General features: G+C 35.6%; 1 protein-coding gene across 1 annotated transcript in view; it reads left to right on the top strand.

The window, feature by feature from the left end:
* The window catches only part of LOC309890136 (long-chain fatty acid transport protein 6-like), a 51,859-nt gene extending 37,668 nt beyond the window's left edge, over window positions 1–14,191 (top strand). The window contains exons 6-10 of the mRNA XM_082783716.1: window positions 5,256–5,346; window positions 6,898–7,096; window positions 7,769–7,866; window positions 9,913–10,043; window positions 12,370–14,191. Coding sequence (XP_082639842.1) covers window positions 5,256–5,346; window positions 6,898–7,096; window positions 7,769–7,866; window positions 9,913–10,043; window positions 12,370–12,546 — 696 coding nt within the window. The 3' untranslated portion in view covers window positions 12,547–14,191. The remainder of the gene's footprint in view (window positions 1–5,255; window positions 5,347–6,897; window positions 7,097–7,768; window positions 7,867–9,912; window positions 10,044–12,369) is intronic.
* Window positions 14,192–19,088: the final 4,897 nt, after the last annotated feature.

Genomic DNA, 19,088 nt, shown 5'->3' with positions numbered 1-19,088 from the left:
CCCAAGCAGAGCTACAGGCTGGGAGAGGAATGGTTGTAGAACTGCCAGGCAGAGAAGGACCTGGGAGTGATGGTTGATAGTTGGCTGAATATGAGCCAGCAGTGTGCTCAGGTGGCCAAGAAGGCCAATGGCATCCTGGCTTGTATCAGGAACAGTGTGACCAGCAGGGCTAGGGAGGTGATTGTCCCCCTGTACTCAGCTCTGGTGAGGCCGCACCTTGAGTACTGTGTTCAGTTTTGGGCCTCTCGCTACAAGAAGGACATGGAGGTGCTTGAGCGGGTCCAGAGAAGGGCGACGAAGCTGGTGAGGGGCCTGGAGAACAAGTCCTACGAGGAGCGGCTGAGGGAGCTGGGCTTGTTCAGCCAGGAGAAAAAGAGGCTCAGGGGCGACCTTATCGCTCTCTACAGGTACCTTAAAGGAGGCTGTAGCGAGGTGGGGGTTGGCCTGTTCTCCCACGTGCCTGGTGACAGGATGAGGGGGAATGGGCTTAAGTTGCGCCAGGGGAGTTTTAGGCTAGATGTTAGGAAGAACTTCTTTACTGAAAGGGTTGTGAGGCATTGGAACAGGCTGCCCAGGGAAGTGGTGGAGTCACCATCCCTGGAAGTCTTTAAAAGACGTTTAGATGTAGAGCTTAGGGATATGGTTTAGTGGGGACTGTTAGCGTTAGGTAGAGGTTGGACTCGATAATCTTGAGGTCTCTTCCAACCTAGAAATTCTGTGATTCTGTGATTCTGTAATGGCAATAAAGGCACAGTTTCCAAAGGTGAAGTGCTGACAAAGGTTACATCTGTAAAAAAAAAAAAAAAAAAAAAAAAGCCCTCAGAATGAGAAAAAATTTTGTAATTTTTCATGAATGGTGGAGCAGTTGCCAGACATCCAAGAAGTGATTGTGTGTGAGATGTTAACTCAAGGCACTGCTCTTGTTTGCACCTGTTTGTCACATAGTACTCTTTATGTAAGAGGAATTGATTCATGTGCTTGAAAGCATCACTGTGGTATATCAATAAACCCTTAAATGTGGATATTCATAATGTTCATATAGACTTAGTGAAAAGAATAGTAGAATCATTTGACTAGCTTTTTAGATGATAGCTCTTGAAATATTTTACAAAGAAGATTATGTAGATTAGTATAGTAGTATAATAAATGCTGTCTGAAGTTTATACCCGACATATATCTGTATGCTAACATTTATGATTAATTTTATTATGACATTATCATAATACATTAAATTTATTATGAAATCAATTATGTATATACATATAAATTTTTTTTTTTTTTTGAAAAAGACTCTCAGTAACATCTATCAAATAAGTATGTAAATGTCTGTCTTCCACTGAAATATATACTGTGTGACAGCAGAGAATATTCAATGGGGGAATAGAACTGATGAGATACAAGAAAGCTTATAATAAGGCCTAAAAATAATCCATGGCAAGAATACCTGAAAGAACAGCATACAAAATATGTATTCAAATTTTTATTTATATTTTTTCATTATTTTAAGCATAAGTATTGCAACAATTACGGGAATCTAAACCTTTCTTACTCAAAATTGTATGCATCAAAATCAGCTGTGAGCTGAAAAACATTTAAGTCATATTTGATGGAAAATGTAAATTGGTAACATTCATAGAATCATTGAATGGCTTGGATTTGAAAGGATCTTAAAGATCACCTATTTCCAGTCTCCCTGTCATGGGCAGGTACATTTCCCATGAGACCAGGTTGCCCGAAACCCCACCCAGCCTGGCCTTGAATACCTCCAGGGATGGGGCATCCACAGCTTCTCTGGGCAACCTGTGCCAGTGCCTCACCACCCTTGGAGTGAAGGATTTCTTCCTTATATTTCTTCCTCATCTAAATCTCTCTTTTTTTGGTTTAAAGCCATTACCCCTTGTCCTATCACTCCATTCCCTGACAAAGACTCCCTCCCCAGCTCTCCTGTAGGCCCCTTCTAGGTACAGGAAGACTGCTATAAGGTCTTCCTGGAGCCCCCTATACTCCAGGCTGAACAAGCCCAATTCTCTCAGTCTGTCTTTGTGGGAGAGGTGCTCCAGCCCCTTGATCTTTGTGGCCCTCCTCTGAACTTGTTCTAATACATCCATATGTCATTTCAGCATATAAAACATCTTATGTAAAACAGCAACACAGAATTAGTACTATGCACTTTTTTTTTTTCCATAGAAGCCATAGAAGCAAATGGCAGAAGATATCATTTTTAGTTTAAAAGCTGTTTAACCAAGTCTTAAGACCCTGTGAAACTGTATTCATGGACAAGACATTGATATGTGTTTGTGCAAGCACTGGCAGCTCTTAAGTTCATTGGTCAATGGACAGGAATGTGTGTCATATTAACTAAAAATTAGTGTTGGTTCTGCTCTTTTGACTAGTTTTGATCTAAGATAATCTAAGGTACTTTAAGTGTATTCCAAATTATCTTACTTGTGGTGGAATATATGATGATTCTGTTAATATCAAGCTTAGCTTTAATATTTTTTTTATTGTCATTCAGTATAAGTTGAAACTAGGAATATCAAAGCTAGTTTTGAAACATTTAACAACTTAAATTTTCTTTCTTTCTTTCTTTCTTTCTTTCTTTCTTTCTTTCTTTCTTTCTTTCTTTCTTTCTTTCCTTCTTTCCTTCTTTCCTTCTTTCCTTCTTTCCTTCTTTCCTTCTTTCCTTCTTTCCTTCTTTCCTTCTTTCTTTCTTTCTTTCTTTCTTTCTTTCTTTCTTTCTTTCTTTCTTTCTTTCTTTCTTTCTTTTTTAATATATAGGGTTTTGCAATGCTGTTGTTAAATAACATCCAAATTGCACAGTAATAGACAGTAATGTTGCAGTTTAACTCACTTTAAGTTTCAACTAAGTAAATGGTGCTCTTTTTTTTTTTTTTTTGATGCATTTACATGGTGCTTTAGGGAACAAAATACACATTAAAATTATGAATGCTGCATGCACTACTGTGTGAAAATAATATGGTAATGCTTCAGCAGTTCAGGCTCTCTTTTCCAATAAATTTTAAATGGGATAAAACAAATGTAGACCAGTACCCAGACTAAATGCTTTGCTCTGGAGCTTTCATTTTCTATTATTTAATATGGAAAGAAAGCTGTTTACATAAAGACAGCAGTTTGAACAGAAAGTATATTGGCATATGCTTTCATTGTGCATGTCTAATGCAATACATGTTGTTTTCTCCTTTTAATCAAGTATTTGCATGACTTATTTCAAAGACCTAACTAGGCATAGATAGGCATAGATAATATGTCAAAGCTGCAAGCAGTAAAAGATATATGGAGTGACATAAATAGTAAGAGTCACATCAGTCTTGGATGATCTCAAATACTGAATTAAAGCTACTGACTATTTCAAACAACTTAAAATAATACATCATTCAGACTAATATGTTGACAAAACATATCTACTGAGCTCTGAAGGAGTAAATGGATGAAAATGGAACTGAGCAGGGCAAAATGCTATTCTGAACAAATACAAAAATATCAGAATAACGTTTCATATTATAGAAGTAGTAAATATCATTGTTTAGAAAAAAAGGGGGGAAATAGGGGGGTGGGAGGTGTTAAATGTAGAAATCCAAAGCAAATTCTCCAAGGGAAAAACAAAACAAAACAAACAAACAACAACAGCAGCAAAAAACCCTTCTGTTTACTGTTCATTATGAATACCTCTCATGTGGCTTGTCAAGAGTAAAACAGTTATTTTCTAATTAAGGTAGACCCTTTAGCTCTCAAATTCTTGTCTTTGATAAACACTATAGAATGTTGTTATAAAGAAAAATTTCCTATGACTTTATTAAAAAAGTGTCCAACTCTTAGATCATGACTTGATTTTGCGCAGTACACTTCAACCTTGTTCATTTGGTCAACTGTTTAAAATATCTTTTGATTTAGATTTAGGTTACAATACAATGGTCAGTTTTGAAAAGTGAAACATTTTTTTTCTAAAGGAGGCTGAAACTGTGTGCTTAATGTTTGATTCAAGCCCCTATTTATTTGGACTTCTTGAAAACAAAATGATGTTATATAGGTACAAAGACATTTCAAGTTAGAATAAAATCATTGTACAACTTGTGTAAACTAGGTGCAGAAAAGCAAAGGGTTTTATGCTTTGGCACTTTATCCATTACTGCAGTCACTTTCATAACAACATCCTTCAATTACATTATATTTCTTTATAGTGAAAAGTGCAGGTTTTTTAAATTGTTTTCTCTGCTTGTCAGGATTTTTGTGGGAAAAGATATTATATATCTTTGGTTTGACTAACATTAAATAGATTAAATACATTGTTAAATAAATTGCCTATATACTTCTTTATGAAAACAGAAATTAGAAGACTCCCAAGCTGGACAAATTAAAGCCTTAGGATAATAACCACAACAACAGTGGTCCATGTGGTATCAAGCCTATCGCTGTCTTTGAAGTCTAATTTAGATTTATATCACAGTAGAAAAAGAAGCTGCAGTAAGAGTCAGACCCTGCATATCTAGTAGGAAAAATATCATGATTTGTAGTGTTGATAAGAATATCTTGCCTTCAGCTTACTCAGAGTCATATTCTCTGTGATACTTATGAGAGGAAGGTTGGTTGTAAAATAAAAGTAGATCAGTTAGATCACCAGTGTTAGGACACATGGGTTTACAGTATTTCCAAGAAATGCAGAACTGATACTGACATAACTATGGCACATCTACAGCTACATAACTTTGTAAAATGACATAGGAGTACATATCTTTCTGCTGATGCTTGTGGTAGGACTTTTCAGAGGGAAGAACTGAGGCTAGTTAGGCAATAAAGCCCAGTAGGAAGCAAGTTTCTGTTTGTAAGGATATGTAGTCCTGTGCTTTCCCATTTGTTTTAGGCACCAGAATATCCCTATATAAAAATATACTTTTCATATCAGCCACCATTAAATGTCAGTTCAAATCTCCGATATGCTTCTATTATCCTGAGTCAGTAAGCTGTTCCACTGATATGTGCATCCCACAACTAATTTATAAGAAAATGAACAAAATCAAAATTCTGTCTTCACGAAGTATTTTTGAAAGTTACAGATTATATAAACATTCTGATGTTACTTCCCTCCAGGAAATGGTGTAAGTTTACACACACAAGGTTTAAATGAAATGCACTCTTCTTTTAGATGTCCAAGACTAAAGGGTTTTTTTGCTTATATCTGCTGCCACCAGATGTCACTGTGTAGATGAATAACTGATGACACTTTTTCCCCTTTTTAGCTTTTTTTTCCATTTGATTTAATCAAGTATGATTTCCAAAAAGATGAACCAATTAGAAATAAGCACGGTTGGTGTGAGAAAGTTAATAAAGGTAAGCATGTTTTACAGTAGAATACAATGGTCTTTTGATTGCAATACAAATACTTCAAAGATTATTTTTTTAGTTGCTATTGTATTACTGTAGTATGCCAACATAAACTATTATTGTTTACTCTGAAAAAAGCAATATGATTTTTGATATAAGACAGAACATTATTAAGCACAGCAGTGCTGACACCAAAAGAATTTAGGAGATACTTGGATATGTTCACAGAGAGCAATGTATAAAAGTGACAATATGGTATTATCACTGAATATGTAAGTAATGTGATCTGTATTTTTTAAAGGAGGTTAACAAACTGAGATGATTGCCTAAGAGATCTACAAGAAAGTCTGTTGAATTAGAGCAAATGCTTTTTGGAGATTAACTGCTGTGGATAAACTGTTCCTGTACTTAGTTTATCAAATATATACATATGTAAGAGGTTGCTTGATTATAACTGTCTTCAAAAGACTTATTAGATATCTAGTTTTTCTTTATTGTACCTATTTTCAAAGTGTTTATCAGATACTAAAGCATCCCTATTGTACTGTGGGAAGATAACAGCTGTAATTAATGCCTGGAAGCTGAAGTGAGAAAAACTCATATTTAAAGATCAGGCAAACTGCTTTAACAGGGAGCTGAGGCAGATTTTTCAAAGGAGTTTGGATTCTGTAGCACATCTTAATCAAACATGGGCAGTTCCAGGAAAATATGGTTCCCAAAAGGTGTAAGTGACGTAACTTCAGATATATTTTTATTTTACATATTTTTATCATTGTAATTCTTTTATTTGATAAAGTAATGCAACACTTAAGTTTTGTTGTTCAGAACATGCTTCCAAAACTGTTAGGAGTTCATACTATTCCACTTTCAGGAAACTAATCCTGTGATATACGACATGCATAACAGGATCATCCTATTCCCATATCTCTGTTGTTTGTTTTTTTTTGTTTGTTTGTTTGCTTGTTTTAGTTTGTTCTGATTGTTTGTTTTTAGGAAAAAATATATTAAAACATTGATATTTTACTCTGCAAAGAAAGCAACAATGTTTTATCACATTAATGAAAATTCGTCAGAAGTGTCCTCAGAATTTCTGAAGTTCTGAGATTAAATAAGGATTTACTCTCTTGGTTGAACACCTGCTTCTTTAGAAACCCTAGCTTTTTAATTCAGTAGGAAAGTGCTGAAGTTGAGACTCATCACTAAAAATTTGGTAAGGTGTGGGAGGTGGGACATAATATTCACTTGGAGTGAGTGCTTTCAGAAGATAAAGTTACTGTGACTAAACTCACAGTTGAGGGATGAGAACTGTTTAGTCATCAAGAAGAAATACAAAATACTGGGAATTTAAGTGGAGAATATTGTACTGTGTCTTTACGGTCACTTTGCTACATGAATTGCAAAGCAGGTAAGCTTTTATTATTTGGCCTTATGTACTGGACCTTGACAAATTTGGGTCCTGGTCTTGTAAATATCACATGTAGCAAACAAACACTAATGTGCAGTACAGGAATTGTGTATCATAGGTTCATTTCAATTCATTTCAATTTCTCTATATAGGTGAGGCTGGTCTTCTCATTTCCAAAGTGAATGCAAAGAACCCCTTCTTTGGTTATGCTGGCAATAAGAGACATACAGAAAAGAAATTACTCAGTGAAGTATTTAAGAAGGGAGATCTTTATTTTAATACTGGAGATCTAATGGTTCAAGACCATGAGAACTTCCTGTATTTTTGGGACAGAATTGGAGATACCTTCAGGTATAATCATTGTCTCTTTTTACATTTTTTTTATTCATTAAAAAACATACATGCAGGGTAGAATAATACTTGTTCTATTTGTTTTCAGCAGGAAATGTTCAGTTTATAACTACTGTGATGTAGTATATAATGATTTTGAAGTGGATGATAGGAGCTTAATTTAGTAAAAAGTGCTCCTGCAGAGCTGGATAAATCATTTCCAGAAGGTTTTGTGGGAGGTCCAGGTCTTTGAACAATATTTCCACTGATCATACTGAACAATGATAGTTTTGGTTTGGGTAAGGAGAAATGGATACTGAAATAGAGAAAAACATATCAATACTGAAGACTGGTCACATCTGATATATTTTGACATACATCAAAATTTTGCAAACCATTAAATCAGATTATGATAAATTTTAATTGTGCTTTATAGTGATAGATATATCCAGTAGCACTTTCAATTACAAGTGCTAGATATGTTTACATAACTTTATGTAATAACTTTAGTTAAAGTAATAACTTTAGTTTACAAGTGCTGGTTATCAGACCAATATACCGAGATGACTAGCAGGAACACATTTGAGTTTTTAATAGCCTAAATTGAATGGAAGTCTTACTAAAGGTAATGTTTTTTAAAGAGTAGATGACCATATGTTTTCATGGTATTAAATTATTTTTTTCATGTTTTAGATGGAAAGGGGAGAATGTTGCAACAACAGAAGTTTCTGATGTCATCGTAATGTTGGACTTCATACAAGAAGCAAATGTGTATGGTGTATCGGTGCCAGGTAAAGAAAGCTTCAGTTTTATGTTTTTCTTCCCCTAGGTTTATTTGTTAACTCTCATAACTTTTTTATTTCATGTCATAAGTCTATGAATCATTTCTCATTGAGTCATCTGCTTAATACCTAGTTAAAATCTGTACGTAGATGAAGAAAATACCAACTGTTCGTGAATGAGCCAGTGAATCATGTATTTTTATCTGCATGCAATGTTGTGTACTTTTGAAAAATTATCTATCTTTCATGAAACTGTGATAGCTACAAAACCTAAATAAAAGTTTCAAGCTTTATTAAATATACAGCCATGGAAAATCCACACTTTAATGTGTCAGACAATAATCACATCAACAAGGTAAGAATTAAAGTTACTTGAAAGTATATGAATAAAGGCTACTATTTTATTTCACTTTTAACTTAGCCTAATAACCATCTAAAACAGGAATATTATAAAACTAAAGACAGGGCAAGAAACAAACGGATAGAAAAATAAATTATTAATACATAAAATAATGTATTTTTTTCAGTAATATTTTTAAGCTTAATTTCATGAGATTATTTGGGCCTGATCCCCATTATTGCTAAAGGCTTTTAAAAATATGTTCTAGGTGAGGCCGGGAGGGAGATGACTTCCTTCATAGTAACCTTTAAGGTTCTGTGCTTTGCATTTGTGGATAACACACCAATGCTTGGCTATTGCTGAACAAAGCTTACACAGTGTCAAGATTTTCTCTCTACAGTATGTATGCAGTGTTGGGCAGGAGGCTAGGAGGAAATGTAGACAGGGCAGCTGACCCAAACTAACCAAAAGGATATTCCACATCATATGATGCCATGCTCAGTAATAAAAGTTTAGGGAAATGGAGAAGAGGGGGGACATTTTTGTTTATGGCATTTGCCTTCCCAAGCAACCATTGCCCAGGCTGAGCCATTGTTTTCCATTAAGTGCCTGGATATTTGCCTACCAGTGGAAAGTAGTAAATGAGTTCTGCTTTTTGCTTTGCTAGTGTACACATTTTGCTTTCCCTTTTAAACTGCCATGAGTTTTCTCACCTTCTTTCTATTTTCCATATTCTGTGAGAGAATGAAAATGAGTGAGAGGCTAGGTGGATGTTTAGCCCTTGGCCAAGGTGAACCCACTACATAATGTTTAAAATGTTTAAAATGTGGAAAAGTAATGTGGTAAGTGTTTAAAATGTGGAAAAGGTGTCACTTGCCACTACTTTAAAGCCACAAAACAAGAAAAATCAAAATGAAGAAGACTGATTGAAAATCAGGATTAAAAATATGAGAGCATACATTTGCTTGCTGATTCTTACCTGTATGAAGAAATAGCTGAATCAGTTCATAGAGCTGTCATGATGTACATGAGCTGTACTTAATACGTATGCAAATCAATTTCCGCATAGAAGCTATTGCATTAGAAAAAAAAAAGGGGGGGGGGGAGGATAGAACGGAGGAAAAAGGTTAGCTGTTATTAATATCAGATGGTTAAAATGTGAAATTGTTTTTGATTGCTGGTTTATTGTTTTTATTATCTACTTGTTTTGTTTGTTTGTTTGTTTGTTTTTGTTTTTTTGTTTTTCTTCCCCAACAGTGATGCCTGCATTTCCCACAAACCAGTTAGGACTTTTAATCTCTCTCTGTTGTCAACATTCATATCCACAGTTTTGAGGGAACATACTTGCAAGAGAGAAAGGCCAAAATTGAAGCGAACATATAATTGGTAATCCATGAAATCACCTCAGCACTCTTTTTGAGAGAGAGAGAGGGTTTTGTTATTTATCCTCAGATATTGATTAATATTGAGTATGGTACTCCATGACAGTACCCTATTTAGTCTTACTTGCCCAACTCATTTGCAGCATTATTAACTGATCACTCGAACAATCTCCAAAAGTATGTCATACTATATAAAATCTACATGCAATCTTTTTGTTTTACTGAAACTCATAAGATGATATATTATTCGTGTAGTTCTTTTTTGTATCGCTCTTCACAAAAAATTAACTTTATTCATGTTTGAAAATTCTCATTTTACTTCCTTTTCCACAGATCATGAAGGAAAAGCAGGAATGGCCTCTCTCATTTTAAAGCAGAATAAATCATTGGACTTAGAGCAAATGTATAAGCAAGTGGTGACCTATCTACCTAGTTATGCCCGTCCTCTTTTTTTAAGAGTCCAGGTAAGCTGCATTACTGCACTGTGCATACAAACATCTATGTCATTTCAATACAGAGATAGTTGAATGAATAACAGAAAGAAAGTGCTTGCAAATATATCACTTAATTTAATTTTAGAAATGGCACAATTTGTTGTCTCCATTTACGGTATTTTGGGTAGAGGAATTACACAAAAAGATAATAAAATTTGCAGATTATGTTAAAATGGGAGGAATTGCATAAACCAGTAAGAATGGATACCATACAAAAGGATTTAAGGAGATCAGAAGCAAGAACATGGAAGAACAAAAGGTTCAGATTAGTAAAATGTAAACCGTTGCATCTAAAATCTAAATCTATTTTATTTATCTATTTATTTATTTATTATATATCTATTTATTTCATAATCTAAAATCTATTTTATTTGATGGAAACAAGAGAATAGAAAAGTAAAGGTAGAGCAGGAGACATATTGATAGTGCAAATGAGACAAATGAGATGTTATTTGCTGTGTAATGTAGTGACAAAAAACACAAAAGAATTTGAAGAGGTGCCATATTTACTGGGCCTAAATTAAAAATGTTTATTATTACTGTCACCACCGTAACCATCAGAGTGCCTAGCATGCCTAATTGTATACTAGTGCTTTGCTGTGGTAACTTGTCCAGTTTGCAGAAAAAAAGAGTCCCTTTGCCAAAGAATTGAAAATTTAAATGTGATTACAATAGGCTATATATGGATAGGAAAAAAGATAGGGAGAGTATAGAAAACACACAGTATGGATCGCTGTGATAAGTGAAGCTTGTGAGCATCTTCATTTGTGATAAGTGTTTTAGGAACACCATGACAAAGGCAAACAGCAAAAAGATGGTTATGAAGAAAGTCTTCTTTGTCCAAAGGGAAGCTGAAAAACAAAATCATTGAAAAAAGAACATAGGTTATGGGAGTTGGTTCTCTGGGTCAGTCAGAGATTGAATACTGATTAGAATAAAGGGGTAAAAAGGAAAAGACTGTGAAAAACCTTGAAAATGAGAAAAAAATAGTAAGTCTAGAAAGCATTCTGCTATCAATCAGATATTTGCACATATATAATATATAAATGTAAAAATAGAATAGAAGACACCAGTAAGTGGAGCTCAGAAGACAGAAGGAGGATAGACATAATGAAGAAACATACTCTCACAAGTCCATGGAGTATGAGAAAGTATGAATAGCAGAATTAATTAATTAATTATGCATTAAGGGTTGATGACAGATCAAGGGAATAAACAGTAACTGTACTAAAATTTCATAAGTAAAATTTCATTAGGAACTTTGTCAAAATTATTTAATGAATTAAGTAGCACAACAGTCAGAGATTTAACTGGCATGATCTGGAGTGGTAGTGGAGGAGTTAAATCCAAGACTGGTGGTAAATCAGTTAAGGTTACTGAAGTTTGAGATGAGAATTAAGTAAATTAGTCACTGCAGAGGATAGTGGTGCCTGTGACACTGGGTTTTGATGGAAGACAGAAAATCCTACTTGTTTTGAATGTAGAAAGAAAATATCTAGTGCTGGACTAAGAACAGAAGAGTAGGAAGATGGAGTGTAGTTACTGGAGAAATTGATGTGCTTGTTTTTCAAGGCAGATGGAAATTTTCTTTTCGATGTGAGAGAAGAAAAAGGAGGTATATGAGGCATGCCTGGAAAAAAAAAAATCGGAAACGAGCAGAGTTCTATATTGTTCATAGGGACTGAAAAACAAGATGAAGTTTAGGAAAAAAAATAGAAATACAGAAAAAAAAATCTCAGTAGAGATGTTTCCTACTACTTTTTCCAAGGGACACAGTGACTCTGAAGAGAAGCTTGAAAACATTATAAAATGTGTAGTAAAAATCCAGCTTTATTTGGACCACAATAATTTTGTGTGATTCTTTCAACCCATTCTTAATACCAAAATAGTCAAAGACATAGAGAATTTCCTGATTTTTTTTCAGTAAGTAGTTCCTGTTAATAGCATATTTTATTTGTTGAGATTCTTTCTGATGTGTGGATTTATAATGTGTACAAATGAAGATGCTAAGTTGTCTGAGGCATGGTGGGGCTCCACCAAAGGGTTTGATAACATTTGATAACTACACAACAATTCAGAAAGCAAGAGGCTGCAGTGTTTATCCACATGTCAACAGGTGGTGGTGCAGCACAAAAATGCTGGGAAAAACATTGTTTTACAAAGTAATAAGGCCAAACAGATCTTATATTAAGTAAGACTTTTAAAAACAAAAACTTGTTTTCAAATCAAATGTTGTGAGCAAAAGAAAATCAGCTCTTCTACTGAATAATAAATATATTTTTTATCTCTTCTACAGGAAACAATGGAAATGACTGGAACTTTCAAACAACAAAAATTTCGATTAGTGGATGAAGGTTTTAATCCATCTACAGTTACTGATCCTCTTTATTTTTTAGATAATTCTAAGCAAGCATACGTCTTGTTAACCAAAGAAGTACATGAGAGGATCTTATCTGGGCAAATGAAACTTTAATTAACTGTATAGGCTTATAGGCTATTAGGAGACAGTCTGTGTCTTTACATGAGCTACTGTGTTAGAAGCAGTGAAAATAATTACCAATACTTATATGTTATTATCCAGAACAGTATTTTATATACTTTATATTTACTTTCAAGTATGTCTTGTATCTTTCCTCAGTTGATAATTGTTCATTAATCATTTCTACCTCTTGAGATCAATTACAAGTAAATGACCTGTAAAACAGGATTGAAATCTATTTTATCTTCATTTTGGAATATAGATGCAGAGTCTGATAGTTTTTTTTAGTACTAAATTAACATGAATGATATGGGGAATGCGAAATAGTAAAAAAAAGATCCAACATATAAAAATGTAGTGACAGAAACTGTTATTAGTTCTATATAGACAAAATAAGCCAGTAACATATTTTTATTTTTAGTGTAATTTACATTTCATATGTACTTACAAATATATGTTTTAGGAAATAAGGCTTGAAAAGGGTTGGAAGAAAACTCTTATGTGGAGGACTTTTCTGATGGAACATAAGATGAAAGATAATGAAATAGAAGAAAGCCCTCCAAACAAAAACAAAACTAGAAAGTTAATACTAACATTATTGCTGGGATTTTTTGTCATAATGCATGCTCTTCCATTTGTTAAACTGGCTCTTTGGAGTATCAGGTTATGAAGACAGACCAAACTTTTGTGTAATGTTTAGCAGCATGTCAAAAGTAGGAAGAAAATCACTCATATAGCACAAAAATAATTCTTAAAGGGCTTTATGTCATACATACTGACTAATAAATAGCCTCCTTACTCTTACTAATGATTGCCAGAAATTGTTCTTTATGGGTATAAAAATAGCAGAAATTAAAAAATTCCTAATAATATATTCTGATGCACTGCTTTGCAAAAGTTTTAAAATAAAATATAAGATTATTTAAACAAATTTTGTACTGTCTCAGTTAAAGTCTGATTGCTTAAAGACTTTTTAAAAGCCTGTTTCAATACATTACTTACACAGTACAAATAATGGGACAATGTCCTCCTCTAATCATGTTGCCAGCTTTGATCAGTGGCCTTAATGGCCAGAAGTATACCAATACTATGGAATACTGCAAGGGAGATTCTGTTCTGTCTTTCTTTGTTTCTTTCTACTTTGTTCATCAAACAATGCATTAGAAATTGTGTCTACTTCTGTTTCTTTGATTATCACTTTCATTGATTTTACTTAAAATCCCAAACCAATGTATGTGAGCCATTTTATAAGACACTGCAAGGAGTTAGGTGATTGGCTAGTGACTGTTCTTGCTTGTTGCTATCTCATGCATATTTCAAGTAGCCAGCTGTAACTTGCTTGGCTGAAGGTCAAGCCCACACAAATTCTATATTCTGATAGGAGCTCACCCATCATGCTTCAAGCTTTCTCTGACATGGAAGCTGACCATATGGGGTGGCTGCCATAAGGGTGACCACATTGGACCATCCACTGTGACCAGAACCCAATACACGAATGTGCATGAAGCGGTATTAGAAAAGTGCTGACCACTTAAATAGGAGCAAGCCTCCACCACGTGCTGATGCTCCTCAGCACCTGGTGGTCTCCTTATCTTGGCAGGGCTCCTGTGGCTTCTCCTGCTGTCTGGAGGATTAATAAACTGCATTGCACCTATTGTCTACTGTTTGGATTCTTGCCAACTGTGAACTCCAGACCTTTTATTCTGCACACAAGAATGCAATAGAAATTATACAAAGACTCTTAACTTGCTTGCTTCTGAATGCTATATTCTTTATGGGACTGCCGGTACAAATAAGCAAGTTTGCAGTTTTGTCATTCACAAGTAAGCAAAACCAAACAATATGTCACCAACATCATGCTTCATGTTAGATGTTATTATATGTTAGATGTTATGTGTTAAGCACATAAAGAGGAAAGGAGACAACTGCTAGGTAAGAGTGAAAGGGGTTGGTATGGTCTAGCACTTCCTGAGCAGTTCCACTTTTTGTATCTGCTTCTTTTTGTAGTTCCCCAAATTGCTGTCAACACCAGGAAGATTTTTTTCTTTGCTTCTTGTTTTGGTTTGATACAAATATTAATGTTTTGTTCTGAACACAGTTCCACTTTTCTAATCATGGACTGCCAATTTAAGAGTCAAGTATTTACAGTAGAGTTAAATCTAACTTTGCAAGATAGATTACAATTTTCAGCAACATTGTTGTTGAAATCAAAACTATTTTATCTTTTATGTCCATCTCACCATATATGTGTGTTGACTATACTTCAGGATCTCTTTTCTTTTATTGCAACACTAATGTGGCAAATAATACATTTTTCATAATTAAAAAAAAAAAAATGTACCCTGAGATCTACAGTAATTTCTTAAATCTTGTAATAGAATAAAACTTAGTATATTGAAATCAAATACTCAACTTTGTTGTTATATTTACCACTTTTTATTTGTTCTGCTTTAAAATGTTTGATACTGCTTATGACTAGTGAAAAGGTTCTACCATTAACATCAAAAGAAAGGAGAAAAAAAGAAACATGAAAAAAAAATACAAGCAGACAAGTAAATACTTTTCCAAAAAAAAAAAAAAAAAAAAAGAAAGAAAGAAAGAAAGAAAAAAGTTTGGGACTATCACTATTTGGTGGCTTAATTTGTAATGTACCTAAGATGGAGAAGACTGTTTCTGCATGGGAAGGTTAGGACAGAAACAGCATTACAGATGAGAAAATTCAGGTGTCTAACTTGCATGTGGCAGTACTGCCAATGGTGTCTCTGAGCTCTGAGGTGCTTTACAGCAGTAGCAGTACTCTTCTAACTCAGCTGGTTTGAATAGTCTATGTGAATTGGTTTCCTAGCTGTGACCGCTAGAGAATACAGAATTCCAGCAACTCCCCTGTATTTATGACATTCTGACATTATGTATTTATGACATTATCATGACAATCTCATTGTTTCCAAAGACTTGCAAAAGAGCCCTTCAAAAGAGCTCTTCTATCCCTGTGATGGTTATGAGATCAAGAATGAAAAACAGGAAAAACTACATAGCCATAGGCTTTGTATTTCCTAGGGGAAAAACAATATTTTTGCCATGCTGTTGTTTGCTTTTTTTTAGCTAGTAGGTTAGGTGTCAGCATGCACTGAAGCATGTTACTGCAAAATGTTTTATTTCCCACAGTTAACGTAAGTTGTTGAATTGGTACTGATATTAGGCCAAATTATAATGAGGTTTATGTAAGACACTGCGAAGGCCCTCCTTTCAGAATGAGAAAGCTGAGGTATTTTGACCAACCTGTTCATTTCCTGCCCTCATGCTCAGATCAACATGTGGAATGGGCTGGGGGCTTAAGTGTTGCTGCAAAATTGTGCCTGGGAAGTTTTAGTTTGTGCAGTGAGGGTACAGCAGCAACAGGGTGGCAGGGGTATGGATGGAGAGCTGCACTGCTAAGGTCACTTATTAGAAAAAAGAAGGGAAAAAAAAAAAAAAGGATTAAAATAAATACAAGTAATTACTTTTGAGCTTTAGAGTATTATTTGCAAGTTGGGATGGTCAATGGTGAAAGAAGCATTTATTAAAAAAATTAAAGACCTGAATTTGGGATGCTTATTTAGGGAGTGTAAAATGCTAAGTGTCAACACTACCCACTCTCTTTGTCCTAGAGGACCTGGTATAGTTAATACAGCTGCAGTCTGGGTAAGTTTCACAAGTCTCTCTCAGAATCCTCAGGAAATGGCAAAAAATACAAAGTTATAAGCAGATCACAGCCTGAATTTTTTTCCCCTCCACTAACTCAGGTGGATATAGCTTTTCAAGAGATGAGGAGGAATCTAAACTGCCCCTGTTTATGATTCTTCAACCTCCTCCCCACACCAAATGGTGCACTAGGATGGGGAATGGGGGTTGTGGTCAGCTCATAAGGATTTATCTCTGCTGTTCTTTCCTCCTCATGCTCTTCCCATGCTCCCCGTGGGGTCCCTCCCATGGATGCCGTCCGTCCCCAACTGAGCCTGCGGGGGCTGCCCACAGGCAGCAGCTCTCCAAGCACTGCTCCCACACGGCTCCGTCCCACGGTGTCCATCCATCCATCCCCCAGGAGCAAACTGCTCCAGCACGGGTCCCTCACGGGTGGGCGGCAGCTCCCCCCAGACCCCCTGCTCCTGCGTGGGCTCCTCTCCACGGGCTGCAGCTCCAGCCCGGGGCCTGCTCCTGCGGGGGCTCTCCATGGGCCGCAGCCTCCTCCAGGCCACATCCACCTGCTCCACCGGGGGCTCCTCCACCCATGGGGGGGCTGCAGCGTGGAGATCTGCTCCATGTGGGACCCATGGGCTGCAGGGGGACAGCCTGCTCCACCAGTGGCCTCTCCCTGCACAGCCCGCAGGGGAACTGCTGCTGCCCTGTGCCTGCTGCTGCCTCCTGCCCTCCTGCGGCACTCACCTGGGGGCTGCGAGGCTGCTTCTCTCACACTACCTCGTTCCCCTCTCTCACCTGCTCTTGTGCAATGTTTTCCCCTCTTTCTTAAATCTTCTCTCTCAGAGTGCAACCAGCATTGCTGATGGGCCCAGCTTTGGCAAGCAGCAGGTCGCTTTTGGAGCCAGCTGCAACAAGCACAGGACAGCCCTGGCCTTTCCCAACAGGAGATGGCCCTGCAGCTCCCTCTCGCTCTGACAAAATCTTGCCAGGTGAATCCAGTACACCCTCACATGCCCATCAGCATTCCTGTGTCCGTATCAGCCACCACAGAGAAATTATTTCAATTGTTCTACAAACTCCCTGTAGATGACAAAGTAAATGATTTCGCTGGTTTTGATTTCTCATTTATTTTGTGTGTGTGTAAGACAAAAAGAGGTAGAGAGAAGCAGTCCTGCTTACATTTTTTTTTAATTGAAATTGCTAGACAGATATGCAGGGAAAAACAAACAAACAAAAAAGACCCTTTGCTTCTAAATAATAAATAAATAAATATTCCTTTTCAGTTAACTATGAAACTGGTTACTTGAACTGCATTCTCACTCATTGCAGAAATTATGACACATACTAATTTCTATGGAAATTATTCATTAAGTCAAAACTGATTTTAAGTGAGTAATTTCCATCTGTTTAAAATTTGCCATCTTCAAAAAGTATTTAATGTAAAATTAGGTGCAAAGATTCAGCAGACAGCCAAAGAATGTTCTAAATGAACAGGAGTAATTTTAGGAATAAATTTAGTGAGATCTTATATAATTAGCAGTGCTGTCAATAACTGACAGCATAGTCTGGTAATTAACTGCACTACAAGGGTAACATCAGAAAATCATCACATTATGTCCTGGGGTTTGGGACATAACTCCTGACGCATCATATACACCCTTAATGATAGATTATATTATGTAGATGGCAATGGTAGTTTAAAATAAACTAGGTCATTACCAGAGGGGAATAAAATTCCTGTATAACTAACAAATCTACAACTTCTCCATGAAATAGTCTTCATTCAGAATCTCCTACTGAAATAGTCTTCATTCAGTATCTCCAAACACTGCATCAGATATGGTTCAAATCTGGCAGTTAAGAGTTGCTTTTACTGACATAGTTAAAGGAGAGAGGGATTTAGCAAATCAGTCTTGCAGCAGGAGATACACTGACCTACTTCCATCTAGAATTGTTCCTGGCACTATGAGGTTTGCAAAGTTCCCATTATTAAATATTCCCATATTGGAAATGTTTTCTCACATAAGATCTCCTGTCCCATATATATTTTTACTATTATTACTCCATAATTATTACTCATAAGAAGGACACTTATGCTGGCAAAAAATAAAATAAAAACAAAACCACATATATATATATATATATTTTTGTTGTGCCTCCTTTTCTTCAAGTAACTGGTACTGATATACTGAAGAAATTAATAGTTCTTTCAAGTATGCATTACTGGTAAGTAATAGGACTGGCCAAGCCTGATAAATTGTGGTGGCTCTGGGTTTAGAACTCAATTACATAGCTAATAAATAAATAAATAAAAGGAAAAAAGAACATCATAACAAATTGAGTTCTGAGCACCTTTAACTATCTGAAGTACATTTTTGCAAGAGAGGAGTGAATGCCTTGATTAGAATTCTAATATGAACAATGCTGACTAATTATGCTCTTTCATTCAGTACAGCCTGTTGTGTGCAGATAAAGAGTTTTCATTCTTTTACAGCACTTAATGTGTGGAAGGACATACCTTTGCTTTTAAAATACCGTTGAAAAAAATAGGTTCAATCCAAAACCTGACATCTTTTTTTGTTATTCAGTCATTTGTCTAGTAATTGTCATCACTCATTTGCTTTTGACAGGTATTTGTTCATCTTTGTTAAGAGAATGTGGACAAAATATACTCACAGGTTTCAAAATCAGACAAGTTCACTTAATCTAACATGCATGGAAGGTATCTGTAATTGCCAAACTCTGGCATCAATACTATTTATGCTCAAAATAGTTAATTAGACAGTTAAATAGCTGCATATCTTTTCAATTTTAGAAATGAAACTTTTAATAGGCGTTGAGATAATATTTTCTGATTG

The sequence above is a fragment of the Aythya marila genome (assembly GCF_965140915.1).
Source record: "Aythya marila genome assembly, chromosome: Z".
NCBI classification, from domain to species: Eukaryota; Metazoa; Chordata; class Aves; order Anseriformes; family Anatidae; genus Aythya; species Aythya marila.
Note: the sequence above shows the minus strand (reverse complement) of the source record. Positions and strands in the feature narration are given on the sequence as shown.